General features: G+C 46.9%; 1 protein-coding gene across 2 annotated transcripts in view; it reads left to right on the forward strand.

The window, feature by feature from the left end:
• LOC122393092 (ecdysone receptor-like) overlaps positions 1–23598 on the forward strand; it is a 116515-nt gene that overhangs the window by 87710 nt on the left and 5207 nt on the right. For both annotated transcript variants that reach the window (XM_043388726.1, XM_043388724.1), the window contains exons 4-9: positions 6286–6530; positions 14580–14752; positions 19303–19457; positions 21498–21611; positions 22854–22987; positions 23274–23459. In XM_043388726.1, coding sequence (XP_043244661.1) covers positions 6286–6530; positions 14580–14752; positions 19303–19457; positions 21498–21611; positions 22854–22987; positions 23274–23459 — 1007 coding nt within the window. The remainder of the gene's footprint in view (positions 1–6285; positions 6531–14579; positions 14753–19302; positions 19458–21497; positions 21612–22853; positions 22988–23273; positions 23460–23598) is intronic.

Genomic DNA, 23598 nt, shown 5'->3' on the forward strand with positions numbered 1-23598 from the left:
CAAAGTTGTTTTAGGCGGCTATCTTGGGCCAGGACTGCGGAGTTGTAGTCAGAGCCAGCGGTTCTGTTCCGACTCGGAATCGGTTGATTTTTAAAAGCTGTAGTCTGAGTATGAGTCGAACGTCACCGAAAAGTCATCGACTCCACAGACTTACCAGGGCTGCAGAGTCGGAGTCTGTGTGAATCGACAGTTCTGACCGCAGGAGTCGGAGTCGATATTTGCATAATCGGAGTTGGAGTCAAAGTCACTGAAATCTTCAAGAAATCTCATCGACTACGCAGCACTGGCTTGGTCCTTTTCATAGAGTGTCTTGAATGACACATTGAGCGGCAATGACGTTAGCAATACCGTTTAGCTTTTTCATTAGACTTATAGATAGTACTTTTACGTTCGTTTTGTTCTTTGATCGGGTAATTTGTTTTATTTAGGCCAAGTAAAGACTCATGTGAAAAATAGCGAAAACGACACGTGCTGGCGAAGTCTCCTATAACTCCCTGTTTCACGATTTAATGAGGAAATAACATGGAACTGCTTATCTTATTACTGACGCTGCACATAAATCTATTAATTTCTTCGCTTTTACTGACATATTAAGACATAGCATTTTGAAAAATTGCACATTAAGCCTGCTACTACACCACACTCCCGTGTGTCACAATGCTAATCAGCGGCGTTCACTCGGCTTGCTCCTAACTTACGATAATTCTCCCGCTAAATGGCAGGCCTGAGCTCAATGTCGCCAAAAACTGCGAAGACACCAATCCATTATTATCTCATCCATGGCATTCCCAAGATGCAATTTTTCTCTATTGAATACTTGTTATATTACATGCTGGAAGTCTATCTCAAGACGTCCTACTAGCGGTTGGGATTCGTCTGGGGATTAAGTGTAAAATCCCGAGCTGGGAATTTCAACAGTTCCCCTACTTTTCCCCAATCAATCTGTTCTTGAAAATGGGTCGGGGATAACGCACCCTTCCCCGTACGGGGAATCTGATCTTTTACCCGACCGAACCCCAACAGTGGGGTTTGATTGGGGAATGCTGCTCTTTCCCCGTACGGGGATCGGTGTGATTTCCCCATGTCTTTTGAACATATTACCGATACATTCGGGGAAGGGATGGGGAACACGGACCGTTCCCCGATGCGATAGGGGAATTGTACGTTCTCCCCAAGCGTTCCCCAACACTGTCCCCGCACTTTCCCCAACCGAATTGCTGGCTGGGTTTATTGCTCTAGCATGCCTCTATCAAAAGTTATTCGCGAAAAACAGTCAGATACCATTGGTGACCTGAGATGACCTCAGGGTTATAAAAAGGGGTCACGGGTGCCATTTTCATGTTCAGTGTGTCAAAGATACTAGTAATCCAGTGTTTTAGAGTGTTTATAAATTATAATGACTTCCGTCTAAAAGACTTCCGTCTCTCTCCCCGGCGATTTTCAATTTTAGGTCGCAAAATTGACCTGACCTTATGTCATCGATATCAAAATTCCAAGACATACATTTTGTGCATTTTGTCGCTCTTGTGCATTTGCATCTCTGAAAGTTCCAAAGCGTTTGGTCACTCCGTGTAGCTTTGGCAGACATTGAAACTTTTTATGTAGTGAGGTCATTTGACCTGACCTGGTGACCTGGCCTTAAGTGACCAGGGTCTGAAATTTTGACAACACATGTGCAAATGATGTAGGATAGTGTGCCGCGCCGCCGTTTTTGAGATATTCACGGAAAACTGCAGGGGGTGTTTAAACACCCCCCGGCAGGGCGCGGGTTAATCCATGAACATAGCTCAGCTTATTTCTGTAATATATGCCTGTGGCTGTGTTGGTATTTTTACGATGGATGCAATAACCCAAACCATTTATCAGATCGTGGTGATATTCCCATAGCCATGCTTCGCACAACTCATAATAATTTATTTGACCGGGACATTAATATATATCCATCGATTGTTTGTTTCATGTACGGCGTAAATGAAGCAAACCACCTGGACCTAGGAAAATTTACTAACGAAACCATGTTTTACCTACAGCAAGTAAACGTGGCATGCATCATTCACACAGAAAGAATTGATAACCTATAGTTTCAATCTTGCAGACGTCAGTTAGGTCAGAATCGTGACAAGCCTATTGGAAAATATAATGAACTGTGTCCTGCTTCGAGAAAACGAGTCAAAACCACCCAATTCTTTCTGAATTACGTCAGATTATCTAATCTGTAAGCACCCAGATGGCATTTACTGACAGGGACACCGGGAAGGATCATCTGAGGTGAGGTGAGGACATCAACAGTTTTTAGCCAATAAATCACGTCATGATGGGGCTAAATAGTTGTTAGTGTACCAAACTGTTCGCCTGTTCATGAGCATGACGCGTTGATTGGTACCCAGCGTGACCTTCCTAGGTCAGATTTTGAAGTTGACCTATCTATGTATAGGTCATTATAAACCATGTTATTTGTTATGACCTCTGGCGACCTCAATATTGACCTGACTCAAAAAAGTTGTTTACAAAAGTCGTACTTGTAAGTCGTTCAACGAACTATCAAACGCCGTTGCCGTTTGTCGCTACGATTCGTGCTTTTCGAGTTCTGACGGGGGCCAAAAAGGCCCCCGCCTGATTCAGAGTCTTTCAGAGCCCGCCCGGAATACGGTTAAGCGCCATGATAATACACCAAGTGTTACTCTGACCGTCATCCAGTATCCACCCATTCCTCGCAGATCCTCCCCCTCTTGCTGCGGTCCGGCCGCCACCGCCGCCGCCGCCGCCGCCCGAGTTTTTTTTTTTTTTTTGCCAGTTACCATGCCACTCGGTGACTTGTGATATGCGTATGTTTCTTACCGCTGCAGCGGTAAGAAACATACCAGTGCGCTGGCCATATGAAAGCTGAACAAAAGTGAATGCATTATGTTGTATGTAATTATGTAGGCATGAGACCATCTGTAGAAAGGAGGCCCCTTTAGGGAGGAGGCCCTCTGTAGAAAGGAGGCCCCCCGGGATTCCTCCGCCCCTCCCTTGGCCAAATCCTAGCTACGTGCCTGGGCTGGAGACGTCTGAAAAAATGGCCCGTTTCACGGGGCGGCTATATTTTGCATCCACTATTCCCTGCAGGCATCCGTCTGGCTGGTCTCTCTCGTGTCCAATGTGAACTGACCTTTACTGATGGTTTCTGTCGAGTCGGAGACTGGTTTATTGGCGTCTGGTGTGAATGACCACATATCAGTCACAGTGCCGAATTCTGGCCGGGGCTGTCGCCGTTCCAAATAACCAGTTTCCGGCTGGTACTAGTTAACCCTCGCATGTGTGCGGCGTTTGCCAGCTTCTAATGTGTAGGGGGGGGGGTCGGTTGGACCCCCCCCTTGCCGTTTGGCCCCTGATCGAGCTAGAGCTTCGCGGAAAAAACGAGCGTGTTGCCCGTGACGAGAGGAAGCCGATGATACCCAATTTTAAGGTCCTAGGTCATTGGTTGACCTTCCAGGTCAGGTCAATGACCCAAAGTCGGGAAAATCGGGACCTGTTAGAAAGTCGTAAAGTGCGGCTGCTAAGGGGTTTTTCGGGGTGCTGATCACGAATATCGTGTTAGTTTTGATCACAGATGATGTCTTGAAGCATTTAGACCAGGTCGGGTCAGGTCAGGTCAGGTCAACCAGTAGGCGTCGTGACGGGTATTCGTAGTACGTGTCAACCGCCTCTGCCAGCTTCGTAACATGTTACGAAGTCACCAAAACTACTTCGTAAATGTTCAAATGGTTGCTAAATTCGAATTCAGCTCCAAAAACTAGCCTAGAAACATGTAAAACTCGAAAAAGTGACCCGAGGTCACCCGAGGTCACCAAAGGTCAATGACCTGACCTGACCTTCAGGTGACCTTGACACACACGGGAGTAACATCAAATCACATGTTTGAACGTTTGAAACCACGAAAAGCTTGCAAACACGCGGCTAGTGCGAGCCGACATACGCGAAATCGCGATTCCGGCCAAACATGGTCTCGGAAAAGAGGTCACAGGTCAAAGGTCATTTGGGTCAGGGTCATGAAATTTTCAGGGTAGGTGTAAAATTGATCAATGCGAGGGTACTGAAAGTTTGGTCGCGATCGGCCGCTTTTTACGCGAGTTATTCGCGAAAAACCATGGGGGGGGTCCATCCGACCCCCCCCCTACACATGCGAGGGTTAATTCACTGGTGGTCGTTCCAGCGTGAGGAAATATGAACACATGTGGAAAATGTGATGTGGTGATTCATTGTCATCATGATGTGTCCTTCCGCTAAAAAATGGCCCAAGGAATTCAATCAATCCTAGATGATTTTGCTGATTCAATTCTTTTCAGTTTGTTGAGCCATTTCGTCTGTGAATGGCGTTCTGTGGGGTTGTAAAGAACAACGATTTCGGCCAGCTAAAACGAATGAATGAATGAAACTCGAATGTCTCAGTTTATGACAAGCTTCCAGCCCGTGACACAAGCAATCTGAGAGGTTCGGAAAGTTTTGCATGTCAACTGACAGCTACCTCAATTCGAGGTGCCGTGCCGGGAGATGAACTGTTTCGTTTTAGTCCGATGTCAGGCATTCAAAGTGAAGCGTCTTCATCACGTATTCTTGCTATAAACTCACACCGTTTTCTCTCACCATTATGTCTCACTACCACAACTCGTTAAAGGTCAGTAAAGGCTGTCATTATTGTTCAGCACCAGCCACCAGTACTTTCCTCTCACCTCTCACCATTTTGTTTTGCTCATTTTCTGTGAATATCCAGTGTACCGGTTTGAGATCAGGACAAAACTGGACTGGCTGTTGGCATTTGACGTAGTTTGTCAGTGCATAGAGAACGAGAGATCCGTAATTACATTTTTCTATTATTCATGGACAAACATCGGGAAACACACTCGGCTTACAGCTGTGGTCATTGAGGAGGCTTGGCTCATAGCACGCTCATATCGTGCCTGTCTGGGACGCCATCTTGTAACAGATCTGGAGCCAGCACAGAAGAAACGCTTAGCATCTGTTGATGAGATTGCATGTGAAAAGCAAGCAAGAAAAGGGATCCGCGAGAATTAAATGCAGGCTGTGAGAAGTAACTCGAACATCAATCATGTATGAGTAGCAGCATGAGACCATCAGTGTAAAAGTGTGATTAAGTGAACGTTTCAAGTGTTTTTTTTTTGTCTGTTGCCGGTTACTGAAACCTGTGCTTTGATACATGAACAAGTTTACGGTAATGATCCCGATTAAAGTTCGTCGTCTTCAATTCATTGCCAACTTTACCACAGCTTTTGTTTTACTGGGCACCGACTGGACACGATTTTATCGTGCATGATGAAGGGAACTCACATCTGCTTTGCTGACAGCGGTTCTGACAGCAGCTGCCAGTAGCTGACATGGCTGATATGACAAACATCTGTGCCAAGACGCCGCCCGGACGACCGTCACGTAAACTGTGTGACGTCATGCCGAGACATGTGACGTCACAAGCTGGGAGACGTGACACTAAACCTCATCGCGGTATTTCTCATTCAGTCTGACATGGCGCAGCTCACATATAGCCCGAAATTTCTCAATCGGACAGCATACAAAATCGGCAGCAAACTCGTCCGAAACGGTTTGAGTCGTGCTCATGAACGATGACAGCACCGCGTCTCGTCACACTTGCCAATTACACGATCCAAAGACGAACTTCTCACCGGTATAAAGGTTACTACGAGGCACTAAGAATTACTATCAACAACTGCTTCATTCCGATGTATGTAGTGATGCTTGAAAGAGTGAGCTGAGCTATATCGGAAGCGAACAAGGGCGGATAATTGTCATACTCGTAATCCCAGGGGGTGCTTTTCCAGCACCTGGCGAATGGAGGCGTCCAATTCTTGCGTAGAAAAGCTACGCTTACCCAACAGCATAACTCTCCTCGCGACTAACGCAAAGGAGTTTGTGTCTCAGACGTAATTTAAGCAACCACTGGAGCTCTATTACATTGTGACCTTTGAATTTCAGGGGGTGCTCGAGCACCTCTAAAACCCCTAATCCTCCACCCCGGCCCTGGAAACGAATGGAACTTTGATATGACTGATGCGCTGGCTGGTTCGATGCTACATATAAAGCTCTCCGGTAAATTAACTCATGCCAAACTTCCTGCGTTTGATAGCCATGTCACTGGGCCAGACGTGGCAGAACCTTTAAGATACCCATAACTTTCAATTTCTGTCCACATCGCTAATCCAATGCTTACAGGGATGACGTTCCCACAAATTTTCATGAATCCGCCTTATTAACATCACCCGTTCTCCTCAGATCCGGAAAGAGCGGAAACGGCAGAGACTAAACGAAGAGGAGGACGGAGGGGGTCGCAACTGTCGTCCGGCACCGCTGGCGGCGACATGTGCCTCCCCTCCCCAGGAGGCTCCTGCCGCCACTGCCACCTCAGCGTCCTCCGCGTCTGCCGCCGCTGCCGCCGCCGCTGCCGCCGCCGCCGCGTCGCAGTTGTCCGAGCAGGACAAACGGGAGATCGACCAACTCATTCAGAAGTTCTACGCCTCGTAAGTACCTACAGTTTGGTTCCACCTAGAGATTGCAATCCCGGGATCGGGATCCCGGGATCCCGGCGGGATTTTAATCCCGATCCCGCTCCCGAAATTCTGCCAATCCCGGATCCCGAAAAGAATCAGTTTTCACCTTAAAAAGAATGCAGCCGCTGCACGAGTCTTGTTTACACTGTTTATTGTGCTGCGTGACATAAAGCAGATAAACTATTTAGCTGGCACCCCGTATTGGCCGTCCACAATCGACCGTGTTGGTAGCTCTCGGGTATCACCCACAGCGGTTAAGCCGCTTAAATACGTACGAAAAAAGGTCCCGAAAGTCAAAAAAATGCAGCATCAGCGCTGCAACATCTTTATCAGGATCACAGATCGTTCAGCGATTCTGACTTGCCCGTCCGTGGCCGGAACAAAGGAGGTCATCAAGACAGTCTTTGAGCTCGTGTCGCAGAAAGATGTCACAGATGTCACGCAAGTGACGGCAGAGGTCACTGATTCAGACGTTGAAGACGGTAGAGTGGAGCTCTCCCAGTCAGTGACTCTGCTCTCAAAGCGGCTTTCGAGCAAATTCTGAGAGACATTAAAGGGACCCTCCCACCTTAACATTAGATTTGAGTTGAGATAGCCAAAATGGGGTCCCTGGCTCACAATTACCGGTTTCGGCACTCACAACATCGAGAAATGCCTTAAATCGGAAATATTGAATTTCAAAATTGCAGCATTTTGATTCAGAGGGGCTAATGCATAGGAATACCCCTCTGAATGTGTGACGTCAGCGCAGATATCTAACGTTTTTTAAATGTTTGACTAAAACGTTTTGTAGCACGCAGTGGTATATGCTGCTTTGCGCGCAACAAGTGCCGCACTTTCAGCTGACAAACTATTGCTTCCAAATAAAGTCGCTAGGAACAGCGGAGATCCCAAAAAGTAAACAAAAGTAAAAGTCTAATATCTTGAAAACCGGTGAATGTTTTTCGGTGCAATTTGGTAGATATTCGTTTTCGCTCTTTCTGAACAGAGCGACATCACTTTCATGCCAATTCATAAACTTTTTTGAAGGTGGGAGGGTCCCTTTAATGATGAAAGCGGAACCGGAAGGAGGTAAAGTGACCACGCGACGTTTTGAAAACACTGTGAAATAGGGAGCTGCCAAAGTTGGCGTACACTGGTTGCGAGTTTTTAAGTAGACCAACATGGCAATGGCTTAAAACTGTCGCGCTAACTACGAGTAGCGTAGACGAAGAGTGAGTGAGGCGTGGATGTGCTGGAACCTGTCTAGTAAACGATCAGGTCGACGCACAGTTTTATGAAGGCCAATTGGGAATAAATGCTAATGCTAATCAAATCGAAACGTTTTATTCGCAAATTCAATCGTTTTTAATGCAAATGACATGGTCTAAGGATGGCTTTTGGTTGCCTCTTTGTTTGTGGTAAGCTTAAAGACACAAAATATGTCAGTAGGAAATCACTCTTACGACATTTAGTGACAAGGCCGGGATCCCGGGATCCCGGGATCCCGAAATAAAAACTTTCGGGATCCCGGGATTGGCAAAACGTTCCGGGATTGCAATCTCTAGTTCCACCGGTGACAGCGACGGCTGTGTCCTCTATGAGTTATAATGATTGGCTGGGGTGAAATGACTTGGTGTAGATGGCAACTTTCGGTTTTGAAGAAGGTGATGGCCCAGGGCCTCCATGTGTATCGTGGTTTGTTGTCGTTTTAATCATGGTGGTTGAAAATAATGGCACAATGGTTAGTTAGGTTTCCAATGAGTTATGGTTCATCAGGTACCGAATGTTGGGGGGGGGGGGCGAGCTTTGAGTTTTGACTGATCTTTTGGGAAGCGATCGTGAGCCGGGATAGTTAATATTTAATAACTAAAGTGCTCTATCACTATAAATGCCTGCTTAGTGCTTACCCACTTGCATGCCTATACTTCGTTAATCAATGCTTGATTGCAATGCTCAATAAATTAGCCGACAGTTTTGTGAGGAGTCAAATGACAGTAAGTTCCAAGGACTTTGTAAACATCATATGAGTGACATACAAATAATGAAGGACCATGACCAAACTGGAACCGCGGCCAATGTCCCCTTTTTTGGTTCCCATCCTAGTCAGGACTAAGAGGGCACAAACATTGTATCTTCTAGTTAAGCAGTTTCTTATGAAAATAAAGTTTTACTTTACATTATTTTTAAGTCCTGAAGATAAGTAATATGTGTTCCCAAAATACAAACACAATACAGTAAATGCACAAAACGGTGACACAGCCAATTATGTGACAAAGCCAATTAGTTAGATGTAGAACAGCAATTTGAAGGAACATACAAAAAGGGATTCTTGAATATGTATGTCAAAGCTGTATTAAACGACACATGAACTTTGTTTCTATATGATAAGGATCATAGCGGCATATTTCTATGTCGTTAAAGATCAAAGTGGTACGCATTCGACACGGTGCGCCCATTTGGCTCCCTTACGTGACTTGCTACAAATGCAAAACGTAATGCTTCCCACTTTATTCATGTTGCATAATGCCACTGTGTTACATGATTTCCGGCTTTTTTTAAAGTTTTTAGGGAAAGTAGGCCATACCATAGCTGATCATTGACGTAGTAAATATTTCTTCTTTTTCAACATATCCGATTCGAGTTATCAATACCAGGGGAATAAAGAGCAGTGCCCACACAAAACGCCCCTAAGATATGTTGGATCAGAGACATGACAGAGAAGCACGAAAAAATCCGTTATTTAGGATATTATGTACAGAAATGTAAGCTGCTAGCCTTATAACAGTCTTCAGCCAGCCAATGGTCCTTTGGCCATTTTCGCATGATTCGTTTCAACAGCGTAGTTACATTTATTTACATTGCTTCGTTATTATTTGTGAAAGTATTTACCAGCGGAAAATCCTTTACCGCTGCAGCTGAAGTGACACTGACATGCTCTGTGGTAGCGACCGCACTCTTATGCAATAGCAGTTAACCTTGCAACGTCCTTATCGGAGTTTGAATGGAGGATTCCATGGCACTTTTGCGATCGTCAAAAATGCGCATTTCCTGCAGACACGATAAATGTCTACCGTGACCAAAAATGGTAGGAATACAGGGAAAATCTGCCGACGTTTATCATTCTGATATGATGTTCATGCTACACACATGCACAACATGGACATAGTTAGGGCAGGATCGTCCCTCAGGGAACGCCTCCTTGCATTTTGATCAGGTAATATGCCGCTGCATGCTCAGACAGCCCGCTTCATTTCGCCGCAGTGTCCATGAAGTCTGAGGGACACTGCGGTCGCCAGGCGCCGTGCTGGCAGTGGGCCAAGTCCACTGAGCAGCCGCCTGGCCAGGCCGGTTATTCACATTCCACGGGGGTCGGATATGTTCTGCATCCGAGGAAAAAGGGCGAATCGTACAGGTTTTTATGTCGTTTGATAACTCGTGATTTTTTTTTTCTGGCGATGTTGAAGACTGTCAGGTTTGCACATTGGTTGTACACTCAGGCAACGGGAAAGGATATATTATGTAGTCTGTGCCTTTATCGTAATGCCTAACTGAAAGGTTATATCATAGAAGCATCCTGCCACTGTTACACATGCATCCCATCGAAACCATTTTTGATAGTTTGTTGATTTATGGGGCAGAGAGGAAGCTTTTCTGCTGGCGGTACCTATTTGTCTGCATACATTTCATTTTTACTTGGGTGGATCACCGAGTTCCTAAGACCTCGTACGTGCCACATTGACTTGCATAACCAAATCTTGTTTACTCCTCATGCACATTCATATTAGAATTTAGATATGCTGAATGTTAGCTTAAATCCAGACTGGAGCCGTGGCCCGTGGTGATCGTCACCAAATTGATTTCTCCGTGTGTTTAAAGTTCATCGACGACTAAATATTATCCCTATCAAAGCAGTCAATGCCATTTCATGCTTGCCTCGGCTAAAATATCTCGTTACATGTGATAATCGTGACATTTCTGAGGGACTGAAAATGGAATAACCATGAATAACTTAAAAATTCGTTGAAAGCTCGTTCATGTCTTACCTGTCGATTAATCAATATTCAATAAAGCTCGTTGGAGACTGGGTGACCTTCGATTTAATCACGTTATAAGTATCGTGACACATTTCATCGCTGCTGTAGTTAGACAGCAGCCATGGAACTGTAGATGGTGAGATATACCCGCCCGCAAAGCACGGATGTACTGCGGTACAGTCTAACGGCCAGGCATCGACGCTTACAACGGGCGGCGATTAGGGGTATATCACAGTGTATATATGGGCTCCCGAAAAATGTCTAATTAGAGAAGAGAAGACACAAAAAGATACCGAATAGGTATCGGTAAGTGGGCCCACAATGTAACAGTTATGTAGGTGCGGCACCGCTCCAAATTTGCAAGGATCCAATTACGTTCTGACTATTTTCCTTGATCGAACCAACAGTTGTTAGCTTTCCAATTCTGTAGGAATTATTAGATGATGTCACCCCCATTATATTTGCATTCTCTGCAAGTTGCTGGTCTCCAGCTATGGTTGCCTCGTCCTTTGCTGCCTACACGGCTGTTTTTGGCGCTGTTGCAATTTTTCTGCACCTATGTGCAGTGTTGTTCGTCTGTTTCCGAGCTCACAGCAGCGTGCCTGTTCAAGGTGGGGTGCCTGGCCAGTGGGTACCAACGTATGCACATACATTTGCGCTGTTCCTTTGGTAAAATGTGCATTGGGAACATCGCGGCTGGCGGTGGCCTCTTTGTTTGAAGCTGGTCACCAGGCTAGGCCTATATACCGGGTGACTTTCGCGGTTTAGTGAACTGAAAACAGCCTGCAGACTTCCTATAGGAGCAGAAAACGAAAACATCGGAAAAGAATCCAACCAAAACATGACTTAGTCCTGGTTGAGTTATTTTATTATCTTACTTTCTGAACGAAGTTCCGAACGCCGTATCATTAAATTCTGAAGTATACATTGATCACAGATCATCCCTATATACGCTGACAAGTGGGTAAGCAAATAGTGGCAAACGGCATTAATCGCTTAAGTAACGAACAAACTTTGAGAACTGCTCAAACGCTTCATGCATTTTCCTGGAGTTAACTGAACTCGTTTCTCGAAGTTAAATTGACTGGCGCATGGTAGTTACAGGGAACTGACTTGAATTCGATATCGCATGGGGTAGCATATAGAGGAAGCCTGTCTCCCCTTCCTGGAAAGTAGGAGTCGGGTTAGTTAGGATCGGTTTATCTGCCAGACTTGCTGATTGGTGATATTTTTGGACTACGGATCATCTTCAGAATTTAATCCCGACTTCTGGGAAGGGGGAGTGGGGAGTCCGGACAAAATGGAAGTTCAATCTATGCTGGGTGGCTGGTACGCTGCAATGTTTTTGTTAACTCCAGTTAGAAATAAAAATAAGACGGTGGAATATTTTCTTAAAAAGATGAAATATTGGAAATACGTTGTGCCCTTGCGCTCCTTCGCGTGTTACCTTTTTAGGGGAGAGTGGTGCAGGAGGCCCCCCCTTAAGCTCAGTTGCTATTTTTAGACAACTGATAATATTTAAGAGCTAACGTGTGCATGCGCTGTGAGCATGCATCATTTTTTTTTTTTTTTTTTATTCGTCAACCTTCCAACGGGCCGGTATGCCCATTTACAGGAAGGTACCCCTCCCCCCTGGGCTACGGCTAATGTGGGAGCCCACCCCACTCCTGGTGACACAGCTGGGGACGACATTTTCCCATACATATTTGCATTCAAAATGAATCTAGGGGGTACACAAACCGTAAACTTTAACATTTTGGAAAAAGTTGCAAAAGGGCCTCTTACACTATGGGTATGGTAAGACGCCCCCCCCCCCTCGGGCGTTTTAAAAGTCAAGTCGACTTGTAAAAGACTTTTTTTCGAACACAGCTGCAAGGCCTTTTATTTCGAAAAGCTAAGCAAATATAGTGTTACCGAAATCAAAAACACTTCCAAAGCGCTCGAACAATGCGAAAACTAGCACAACCAAACGCTGATGACCAACGAAAATTGTACCTATTATCTCTAAGAAAAGAAACAGAAAAAAGAAACAAAAACAAACTCCTTGAAAAAAGAATGCCACGCCTGCCGCAGGTGCAGGCGTTTTAGCATCAGGGGCGTTTTTTTATCGGGGGGCGTTTTATCATCCTCGAAGGGAGGGCCTCTTAAAAAAATACAGTGTTTTAACGTCCACAATATTTATGGTTTATGAGACATTTGCAGCGCACCAGAACATGGTCTATTCTGAAGCTAACATGTGACAATTTCGATGAGAAAAGATTGCATTTGATAGCCATTGTTTTTTCAGATATATAAGGGTGATAAAGATGCATATATCTAGCAAGTAAAGGGGCAAAAACAGAAACAGGCTTACCAAAAGTCGCTGCGACGCACCTGATACCTCAGGTTTCGTGAGTTGTTGTTTCAAGAGGGCTTCTGCTTTACAAGAACATTAAAAAATAAATAACATTATTGGTTTGGTAAAAAAAGCGATGAGGCCTCTTACCGACCCTGGGCGTCTTACACGGATCTCCCCTACTTTCATATAGAAGTTTTGAATTTTAAGAGCTTGATTAAAAAAAAAAAAACTGAGTTGCGCAACGCGCCTAGATATCGACAATAACAGGATCTTCAAAGGCCCCAGCCTCTCCGGGATAACTCTCCTAAAGACCCTCCCATGGATTTCCTTGCCAAGGCGTAGCACCAAGCTTCATCACTGGCTGAGCCCTGAGACCATGGCGCCTAGCCGCATGGCCGGTGCCGATACGCCTTATCAGGACCTTCCCATAAGACAGACCGGTGGATTGTCTGCAGACTGCAGTCCCCAGCGCAGCCGGTGAATTATTGTCATTAATCAACTTAAAAGTAGTGCCATCTGCGGTCATTGATTTTGCCAAAAGTATGGTTATCGATCGCTACATGTCTGGATAGATTGTTATGTTTTATTGGCTGGATACGGATAGGAATAAAAATGTTATACCTAATTGTAGATAGTTGTAGGTAAACCTGGTAGGTTAAATTGACCTATTCAACATCAATTTTTATCCGTCATAACAGGTGTGCTGCTGATGCATGGGTGTATTATGGAGTGGACGTTTGCCATTTAAACCTGTTCCTCGATGGTGTCCACATCAGTATCTATTGTCCTGTCTGTACCCATCCTGAACCGGTAGTAAACGTGCCGAGATGGCAGTGGCATGTATCAATAGAGTTCCATTGTCAGTGCTGAGTCGTTTCCGTCAGCGCTGACCTGTACAGTCGGATGCTGAGTCTGCACTGCGCAGCGTATTGGATCTCACTGTAGCATCGTCGTGGCCATTCAACCGCAGCTAGGGCCTCCAGTGCTAGTGATGCAAGTTCAGTCAAGAACCCATGCTGCTACTGCGCTACTTGGGAGACATAATTTCGGTCATCCACATTGCCGTCCCGTGGGTACAAGTTCCGCAACCTTGTGTAACTTGCTGGCTTATTTCCAAAGGATTCATTGTTCGTTTGACCATTCAGCTATCTCAATGCGTTTTGCAAAGCTACCGTCCCGATGGAACCTCGCCATATTGTGTCATATCCGCATAACCTAGCATCACTCACGGGGAGATTATAGCTCCGCAGTATTGGTAAAACCAGGCCCCTCAGTATTGCATCATAGTTGAGTTCCTTCTGCCCTCACTGGTTGCCAAGTATCGTACTACGCCACATCCCCATTGACCCGAAATAAGGATTTCACTCTGGTCTCGATCATCTCCCTTTCTTTTCTCTCCCTCACTCTTCCTATCTTTCTTTCTTTTTCCTCTCTCTCTCTCTCTCTCTCTCTCTCTCTCTCTCTCTCTCTCTCTCTCTCTCTCTCTCTCTCTTTCTCATTCCCCCTCTATTTTCAATTCCTCTTCCCCTTTCTCCTCTCTCCATCTTCTCTCTCTCTCTCCATCATCTTCTCTCTCTCTCTCTCTCTCTCTCTCTCTCTCTCTCTCTCTCTCTCTCTCTCTCTCTCTCCCGTCCCTCTCTCTCACACACTCCCCTCTCTCCCCAGGTACAACACGGTCCCTCTGGACCCCGAGGCACCTCCCGACTCTCGGCCTCCGACCACCACCAGAGTTGTGGGGGTGTTCGTGAACGCCGTGTCCCGGCTGGTGTCGTTCATCGCCACACTGCCCCAGTTCCGACAACTGCCGCAGAACGACCAGAAGATACTGCTGAAAAACGGTACGGTGATTACTAGGATTACAATTATAGAGGACGGTACGACACGGCATGTTTACCTATACCTTTCGGAACTTACAGTACGGAACTCATTCGCGGAAATGCGCCCTTCTCCTGAAACCCGGCTTGCATTTGCTTCTGAAAGACGATATGGCACCTATCAAAGACGGTTTGTCATATAACCGGAAAGTCCATGGGTGTAGGAGCGCCAAAAATATTGGTGAAGGATGTCACCTGAACCTTCGGAGAGGGTGCAGGACCTTACCGCAGTGGAGGGGGGGGGGGGGGAATTTCGCCAACTCCTGTTTTTTTTTTCTCGCAAATGTCTCACGCCATTATCATCTAATTAACGTCAACTTTTAAGTACATGCCTAAAATTGAATTTTTAGGTATCCAAGCATACCTTTGGATACCTACCAAAGGTATCCACCATCCAAGCATACCTTTGGAACCTAAAGGTATGCTCCACTGCATTTTTTTCGTGACCAAAGTCTTACAACTTTCCCACGAGTAAAAACAAGCCAATTTATTTCGATATTCACGGCATTTACTGAGACACATTTACACGTTTACCAACTTCAATACAGTTTTCGGCTTTACTGTATGCCTGGCCTATTCAAATAGGTACATTAGCCTGAGGGGTGTGGTAATAACTGGTGTAAGCAAAGTGACCACGGTCAAAAATGCATTACCAAGTCAACATTTTGGGATGGCCTCGTTCAAAAAACCGCTAAGAGCTTCGGTCTAGACAATTGTTTTATCGTTGGCATACAGTAAAATACATACCAAACTCGGCCGGTGATAAATTGTCAAGACCTCAGTCCATTAGCGTCGCCACGGGGGGGGGGGCAAGCGGGGCAGCTTGCCCCCCCCCCCAACCTCGGACCGGGCACCCCTTGAGATCGATACAGATCCGATGAGATTTTGGAGTCGGGAAAAAATGGGGGTACCTTTCTGAGAATGCCTGTGAGGTCAGACTCGGTTGGAGCGTGCAGTTAAAACCAGAGTCTGACTCGCAGTCGCCAAAATCTTCAAGACTCCGAGTCCAGACTCGGAAATGTCAATGCTGTGATTCATTCCATGTTCCTAGTTCGTTCTTTATTACATTTTACAGCTGATTTTAATAAGTTTTGGAGTGCTGACACCATAGGCGGCGGAACGGGGAAGGCACCGTGCCCCCCTTTGATTTTGGCATTTTACCATTAGCCCTATGGGCGTTGCATGGAAAGAATGGGACCAAAAGTCGGCAGTGTCCCCCCCCCCTCTTAATTGAAGGTGTTCCGCCGCTACTGGCTGACACAATTTTCGTTCAAAGCGTGAAACGAAATCTTCGGGGCCTTTCTCAACTCTCGTCAAATGTCTGCGACAGGCTCAAGTACCGTACAAGTGTCGCAGGGCTCATGAGCTTGCTTTAAACAAAGGCTCCTCAAAGGAGCTCCACTGAGCCCTAAAGAAGCATTTAGAGAGCCCAAACCGGCCTCTGAAAGTCCCACTGATGTCCATCTTCTCTGAGGGCCCATACAGGGATATTTGAGCCTTCGAACATTTCTGAAAACCTTAACTGGCCTCTGATAGTTCAGCAAAACTTTTGAGGCGACAGACTTTGCTAACCCCAAGCCGGCATCTGAGGGGTCACAGCTCACGTGTCCCTCTGAGGTTCGCAACACATGTTTATTATGTCCCTACGTAGGGTCCTTAGGGATTCGACACAGACCCCGAGGGTTCACGCTGTTATCCGAGGGCTCCAGGCTCACCCTGGGCCTAGTCTCTTAGCACCCGCCGCCCACACTGGCTTCTGAGGGCCCCACCTTGAGCTCCGAAAGCCCTAAAGCACCACGTACACGTAAATATTTGAGGTGACCCACGCCGATCTCCGGGATCCTAAGCATGCTTCTGAGAGTCAGCACTGACCCTGAGTGGCCTGAAATGGCATGGAAGTCCCAAACCTATATCTAAGGGATCCCTTGCCTCTATGCCGTGCGTAACTTTTGGTTCCGTTTAACAGTTTTTGTTCGCGTTTGCAGCGCTTCCATTCACAAGAAAAACGAGAAACTTTTGTTCACACTCGAGTGAACAAAACACTTCCTCTCACTGGAGCAAAGATGAATTACTTCCGATTCACACTTCCGACATTCACTCTCCGCCGAATGCCCAACTTAGCTACGATCGGCGGCTGGGATAAGTCCTATGCATTTCACGTAAAACCTCTGCATGCATGCGTGAATGGAGGTTTTAGCAGGGCCTAATCCGATTAAATGGAGCTTTTTCACCTTTTTCTGGGTAATGATCATGAGCGTCCAGCGTCTGCGCAGGGGCCCTCTGCAGTGCGTCGGCAATCGCAGCCACTATATACTACAATTCTACCAGTCGTTTTTGTCATGAAATTTCAAAATTTCGAATTTTTCTGTAAAAAAATACATGTCATAGCTAGAAGGAAACCTTTGTCACCATCGGATTCCTCGCACCATTGCGCGTCGAATGATATGTAAAACAAGTGAGTAAAGACTGGGGAAAGGCAAGTTTTAACACAAAAGTTGATTTTGCCCCCCCCCCCCCAACCGAAAATCTCTGGCGACGCCTATGCCTCAGTCCTTGCTGATTTTGGAACTCGGCCTTCGGCCTCGTTCAAAAATTTAGTTAGGACATCGGTCTTGAAAATTTATTTACACCGGCCTCGTTCAGTATTATATATTACCTATCATTTATTAACCCGGCAGTTGCTGAGGTATTTCGCCACCCACCGTTTGCTGGGGGGGGGGGGGGGTTAAACGCCCCTAGCCGATAACTCGAGAACCAATAGGCGCAGCGAAACGCACGAGGCGGCAAACGAAAGAACGCGACGAGACGCTTCAGATGAGTACTTTTAAGTTGAATTTTGAGGTCACAGGTCGGGTCAAGGTCAGGTCAAACACCTGAAATCGGGCTTTCAGCAGCATGGACTTCAGGACTTCGCAATGGGCGCCTCTCGTCATAAACTCTGTCAAAACGGTGCACAATCCATCATATAAGGCCTACAAGAGTGTCAGCTCCATGTAGGGGTCAGTCAAGCATAGGTCAGGGTCAAGGTCAGGTCAACCGGGTAGGCACATATCCCCGAAAATCGAAACTGATACTTGCAGCCTCTGACACATGTTTTATGGGTAATTTGGGGCGTAGAACACGATGGTGACATTCATTTTATCATATGTGTACGCGTTTGGCTCAAAAAGTTAAATTTAAGAAATGCATGTATCATGGTCGTGAGGTAGTCACGAGAAATTGCCAAGATTCATTTCAAGATTTTGGAAAATGCGGAGCGATAATCAATAATCGAAGATAGCCATTTGATTTTTCATGGTATTGGCAGTTTAATGGCGTTTACAGCATGTCTGAATGTCTATTCTGTGATTTTATATGATTTTTTGAACATATGCCGTTTTTGGTCGAAAACTCAGAAATCATTACGTCACTAAAACCTCGATATCTCAAAAAAAATTTCCGACCGATGTTTTTGAAACTTTGTCACAATAAACTTCAATCAATCCCCTACAGGTACCCAAAATTTGGCGCGCCTGCGGCGCGCTGTTTTTATGCTATGGCCCGGCGAAAAAAGTGGGGGGCGTTTAACGCCCCCCCCCAGCAACTCGCGGGTTAAATGGCGTGAATTGTGAAGAAGGTGGGCATAACGCTTCATAACTGAAAGGATGGGGTAATTGGGTACCTGTTGCCGTTTTAGCCTTTTTGTTCATCCCATTCGGCATTGCTTTTCTTTTTTTTAACATTAGATCGACTGTCGAACCCAATCGTTCCAGCATTGGTGAAGACCCTCACCTGCATTGCTCAAGATTGGTGAAGGATCGTTCACCAATCTAAAACTTTGGTGAAAGGTATCCTTCACCAAAGAGATACGTTGCTACACCTATGCCGGAAACTGTACAATGTACAGCACGTTTACATCTAAAAAAGTTAAAGGCGTTACTCATAGAAAACGATGCGTCACTCCTCAAAGAGGTTACGATACAAATGCAATCTCGATACATCTCTGTTCCAAAGAAGACGCTGAGGCTCTTCACGGAAACGGAAAAAAACCTGTGTCTAGTGTCCAGCGAACGAGTCGGTTGTGCCTTTCTGAACGAGGCTTTCTTTCCGATGAGTAAACTGCGTCACTGCTTGCAAACAAAACCGCAAGAACTGATAACGTCCTACGGTACAACAATTAAATGTGCCCTTGCTTTGTGTGGCTCTCAGTCTCGACATCCAATTGCAATGGCGTTGCTACTTGCTACAGAATGACGTTTTAATTTTAAAGCCAGCTGTTTCCGGTTGGATGTCGGGAAAAGGTCACGTCTGGGCAATATTCTAAATTCTGCCCTAAATTTATGCACACTTGCTGTGATGAATGCAAACGAGACTGAAGCAGCTCTGGGAATTCTATAACGCTTTTAAAGAAAATATTAGACGATCATTAAAAGGAAGCACATTTTCCACAGCCAAGCGCCTCCCCCATTTTCCGCGCTCGATCCGCCTCTAGCGGCCGCGCGGCCCTGACCTCGACCTGTGTGCCCCGCGGGCAGGCGTGCTGGCGGTGCTGATTCTGCGCGGCACCATGGTGTACGACGCCAACAGCACGCTTTTCAACGCGCAGGCGGTGGGCGCCAAAGTCGGCATGAGCGACCTGAGGTCGGTGATGACGCCCAAGCTGATGAAGAACCACCAGCAGTTCGTCGAGGTAAGTGTGGGTCTGAAGATGTTTGACGTGCTGTCGAGTTGGACTGGCCAGTGGGCTAATCGAAGAGTTTGAGTTCAGTAGGAGTTTTCCAGTTAAGAGAGTAAGGCTTTTATTAAGATGAGAAATAGATAAATTAAACGTTTAAAACATTCTTCGACCACAAAATATATAAATGCAGTCGTCGATTTCTTTTGAAAAGTATTCTTTCATTGGCGAAAACCTGATATTTTATAGGATTCAACCCAACCCTTTCCCTGACCAAATTAAATGTCGAGTTAGCGTTACGGCTGTTCCGTTTGCTGCCTTTCCTGTCGAAATAGCCAGATCTCCCCGCGAGTTTCTCAGATTTAAAGGCGTTTTGTATGGAAATGAATGAGTTACCTGACTCCTGAGTCACTTCCAGTTAAATGAAAGCCGATTTATTCACATGAACGCGGCTACGTGGACATGATTGCCAACTTACGTAACACGACAGATCGGAGCTTAAGTTCAATTGTGAAGACGGTCCGTTGTCGTGGCCTTTATCCTTTGAAAGAGTGTTTCATGAGAGACACACCATCTCCCAGACCTCATAATTCTAGCCGCCTACGGGTAACAGGATGATATCGTATGGACGGGAAAGCTCATCTATCGAGGGTTCTGGAGTGGATATCTATTACAAACGTTCATTCTGAACTCAACTGAGAGGCATACGAGCCAGGCGGCCCCAAGACCCTCCTCAATGTTTATTTTATTTTGGTGCAACTATAAACCAGTTTTTCTGTGGTGTTTATTGATGCTTTAGCACTGAGTAGCAACTACAAAAAATGTTGCTGCAGCCTGCATCCCTTCCTGCATCTCGCATAGAAACAGTTATTTCCCTCATCTCTGGTACATTTTATTGACGGCAAGATGGTAGGCATAACTTACATACATACGTAGCCATATGCAATATTTCCCGGATGCAATTTAGAAGCGCGCATGCAACTTCCCTTTAAAAAGTAATTGAAACCCCCCGAAGTTAACCTAGCGCGGCGGCTGGTGCTGCGCACATGAGCCGGTTTGTGCAGTGTAAACATGCCGTGCAGAGGTTGCATAACCGCCCATGTGCCCCCGGCCTTGGAGGGCACGTCGCGGAGCTCGCGCCGCCCACGGAGTAAACACCGCCGTGCCGGTCACCCGCTGGCTCGGATAGAAGCTTTTACATTCACCAGTCAATTAGCGACCAAACGTGGGGTTTGGATAAGTTGTCATACATACAGGCATACGGCATTATAACGATTCACTCACTGACAATTCACGAGTGACGAATGCGATCTACGTTTAAAGCATTTGGTTGACTCGGAGGTGCTATGATGAACAGTTAAAACAGTTTGGCTTTTACGATAGCAAATGCAATCTCGTCACGCTTACGCGTCGAGAAACCTACAGCTTCGCATGCTACAGGTTTCTTGCTTTCAATGGTCGTCTTGGTTTGATTTACGTGCGGAAAATCGGCGCGCCCTTTTTGCGTCTCGGAATTGAAAAGCTCCGGTCTGCACTTGATCCATATGATGTGGGAAATGCATAACCAACTACTCAAACAACTGTTCGAACAGCTACCATGTCCCAGCGGCTGATGTTGCGTCGTTCCATAAATGACGTAGGTCTGATCCGCCATTCACGGTGCGACCTCGTGCAGCGCTAACCGGGTACATTGCGCGCACTGGGCCGTCTATCTAACCCGGCTGGTGTTAGGTTGCAGTGCACCCACTCTGACCGTGTCGATCCAGCTGGGTTAGTGTATGTGTGCCCCCTGACCTGTCCCGGTCGATCCGGCTGGGTTAGTATATGTGTGCCCCCTGACCTGTCCCGGTCGATCCGGCTGGGTTAGTGTATGTGTGCCCCCTGACCTGTCCCGGTCGATCCGGCTGGGTTAGTGTATGTGTGCACCCTGACCCGTCCCGGTCGATCCAGCTGGGTAAGGGTTAGTGTATGTGTGCACCTTGACCCTGGCCGTGCCGATCCGGCCCGGTCAGTGTATATGTGCCCCCTAACCCCCCTTCCCGTTCCCCCCTACAGCGGATGCAGAGCCTGGGTCTGGACAAGACTACCAACATGCTCCTTCAGATGGTGGTCATGTTCTCCTCAGACCTGGCTGGCCTCTCCGACTCGGAGACCATCAGCACCCTGCAGGTTCGGTCCACAGGGGGAAAGGGAAACAGGGCAAGGGTGATTGGGACCGGCGGCACGTGACTCTGCACTCAGCAGGTTCGTCCAATATGGAGAAAAGGGAACTTTCTGGAGAGGGGAATGGGGACTGACTTCACATACTTGGAGACCATCCGCACACTGCATGTTCGGTCCACAGGAGATATAGGGAGGCCTTTCTTCCTAAGACATGAGACATGAGACATGAGCCTTACGGACTTTGAGGCCAGCGGTGCCCTGCAGGTTCGTACAATATGGAGAGGGGAGTGGGTAGGATGGTGATAGGAACCGGTTTCACAGCACTCTGCGGGTTTAGTTCATGGCTAGGGAGAGGCCGGTTTTCTTCCTTGAGACGTGGGTTGGGGCCTCACGGACTCAAATGCCATTAGTACTCAGTAGGTACTGTGCAAGTTCCTTCATCTGGGGGGGGGGGGGGGGGGAAGGGGATGGGGCAGGGGTTACGAAGACTGGCCTGGGCAGGTTTCACTGGACCTTGTTTGGTTTAGTCATTCTTGGAGCAAGACTGTTTGGCGGTTATCTTGATGCTGATTAATCCAATGATGGCCGTATTCAACAACATCGTAGTTGTCAAGGGATGTCGAGCATCTGGGATTTTAGTATTCAGTCATAGGATTCTACAGTAAATCAATTTGACATTCATCGGCATACATTTGCTGGATGCTACCCGTTCGTTGCAGTAGAGGATTTCGCTTATCATGCAGGGAGCGCAAATCCTATTCGTGCAGAACCTTCAGATATGTTTAAATCATTCCGTACTTGCATGGACCTTGTTTGACTACATTATGCTCATCGTGCATCCTCCGGCAGTCAATGCAAAGCCAATTTGCAATGGTGGACCCAGGCACATTGTGCAGATCGGAATGATTTCTCGCTATGTTAGGACAGCCACCCCAGACGCGACACTGCAGCAGACACTACGTCCTCGTCCGTCTGGTCCGTTGTAGGACCATAACACATGTCTGATCCATCCATCCCTGTTGCAAAACCACTACACAGTACACATGCCTAATCCATCCGTCCTATTTGCAGGACCACAACACGTGTCTTACCCATCCTTTCAAAATCCAGGACCACTACATCAATCTGATCCATCAGTCCCATTTGCAGGACAATCGTCTGATCCATCCGTCGCAATGGCAAGACTATCTGTAAGAATCTTGGGCAAGACCACGTCTACACATGTCTGACCTCCCGTCCCGATTTCAGGACCACTACACATGTCTGATCCGGCGCTACATGTGCTCCATCCACGGCGAGGAGAGCACCCGGGTGCTCTACCCGCGAATGCTCCACCTGCTGGCAGACCTCAGAACGCTGGTGGAGGACCACAACATGAACACGTAAGACAGAAACGTCCCTAGCACGGGAAGCCTCAGGAAACGCTCCTGGACCCAGTTAGAAGCTCTGGTCCTAGTTCTAGTTCCTGCGCCTCAGTCTATTTCTCCTTCTTCATTGTTTCCTATGTTGCGAATGGCCGTTTCACTTGGTTTAGAACATCTCCCACATGTGCGAAAGGCCTCGTCGGCATGCATCATCTCTTTGTAGCGTTTCATCTTGAACCATGTTCCTTTGCTGAAGTCGGAGGGGTTCTTTGTCTCGTCCTATAACCCGTTCGCCCTACTCCAGGGTGTGTTTCCCCGACTCAGACTTGGCCAACGTAGCGGGCGAGTTTAGCAAGATCGACCTGAACCCGTACCCCATGTGGCCGGACTTCTGCGAGAAGGGCCAGGAGCACCTACATCCCAGGCACCACCAGCATCAGCAGCAGCAGCTTCAGCAGGGACAGCAGAGGCAGGCGCCAGGCTCCTGGAGGTAAGCGAACGGGAAGATGCGAAGGAGGTTTCGTGAATGCCTGCCCGACGGTGGTTCTAAGCTCTTGCTGTTCGGGTTAAGGGTGTCAGGGATGCATATGACTGCCACGGATCATTGGATGCAATCATCGTCCTACAAA

This window comes from Amphibalanus amphitrite, unplaced genomic scaffold, assembly GCF_019059575.1.
Source record: "Amphibalanus amphitrite isolate SeventyFive unplaced genomic scaffold, NRLGWU_Aamphi_draft 000515F_arrow, whole genome shotgun sequence".
NCBI lineage: Eukaryota > Metazoa > Arthropoda > Thecostraca > Balanomorpha > Balanidae > Amphibalanus > Amphibalanus amphitrite.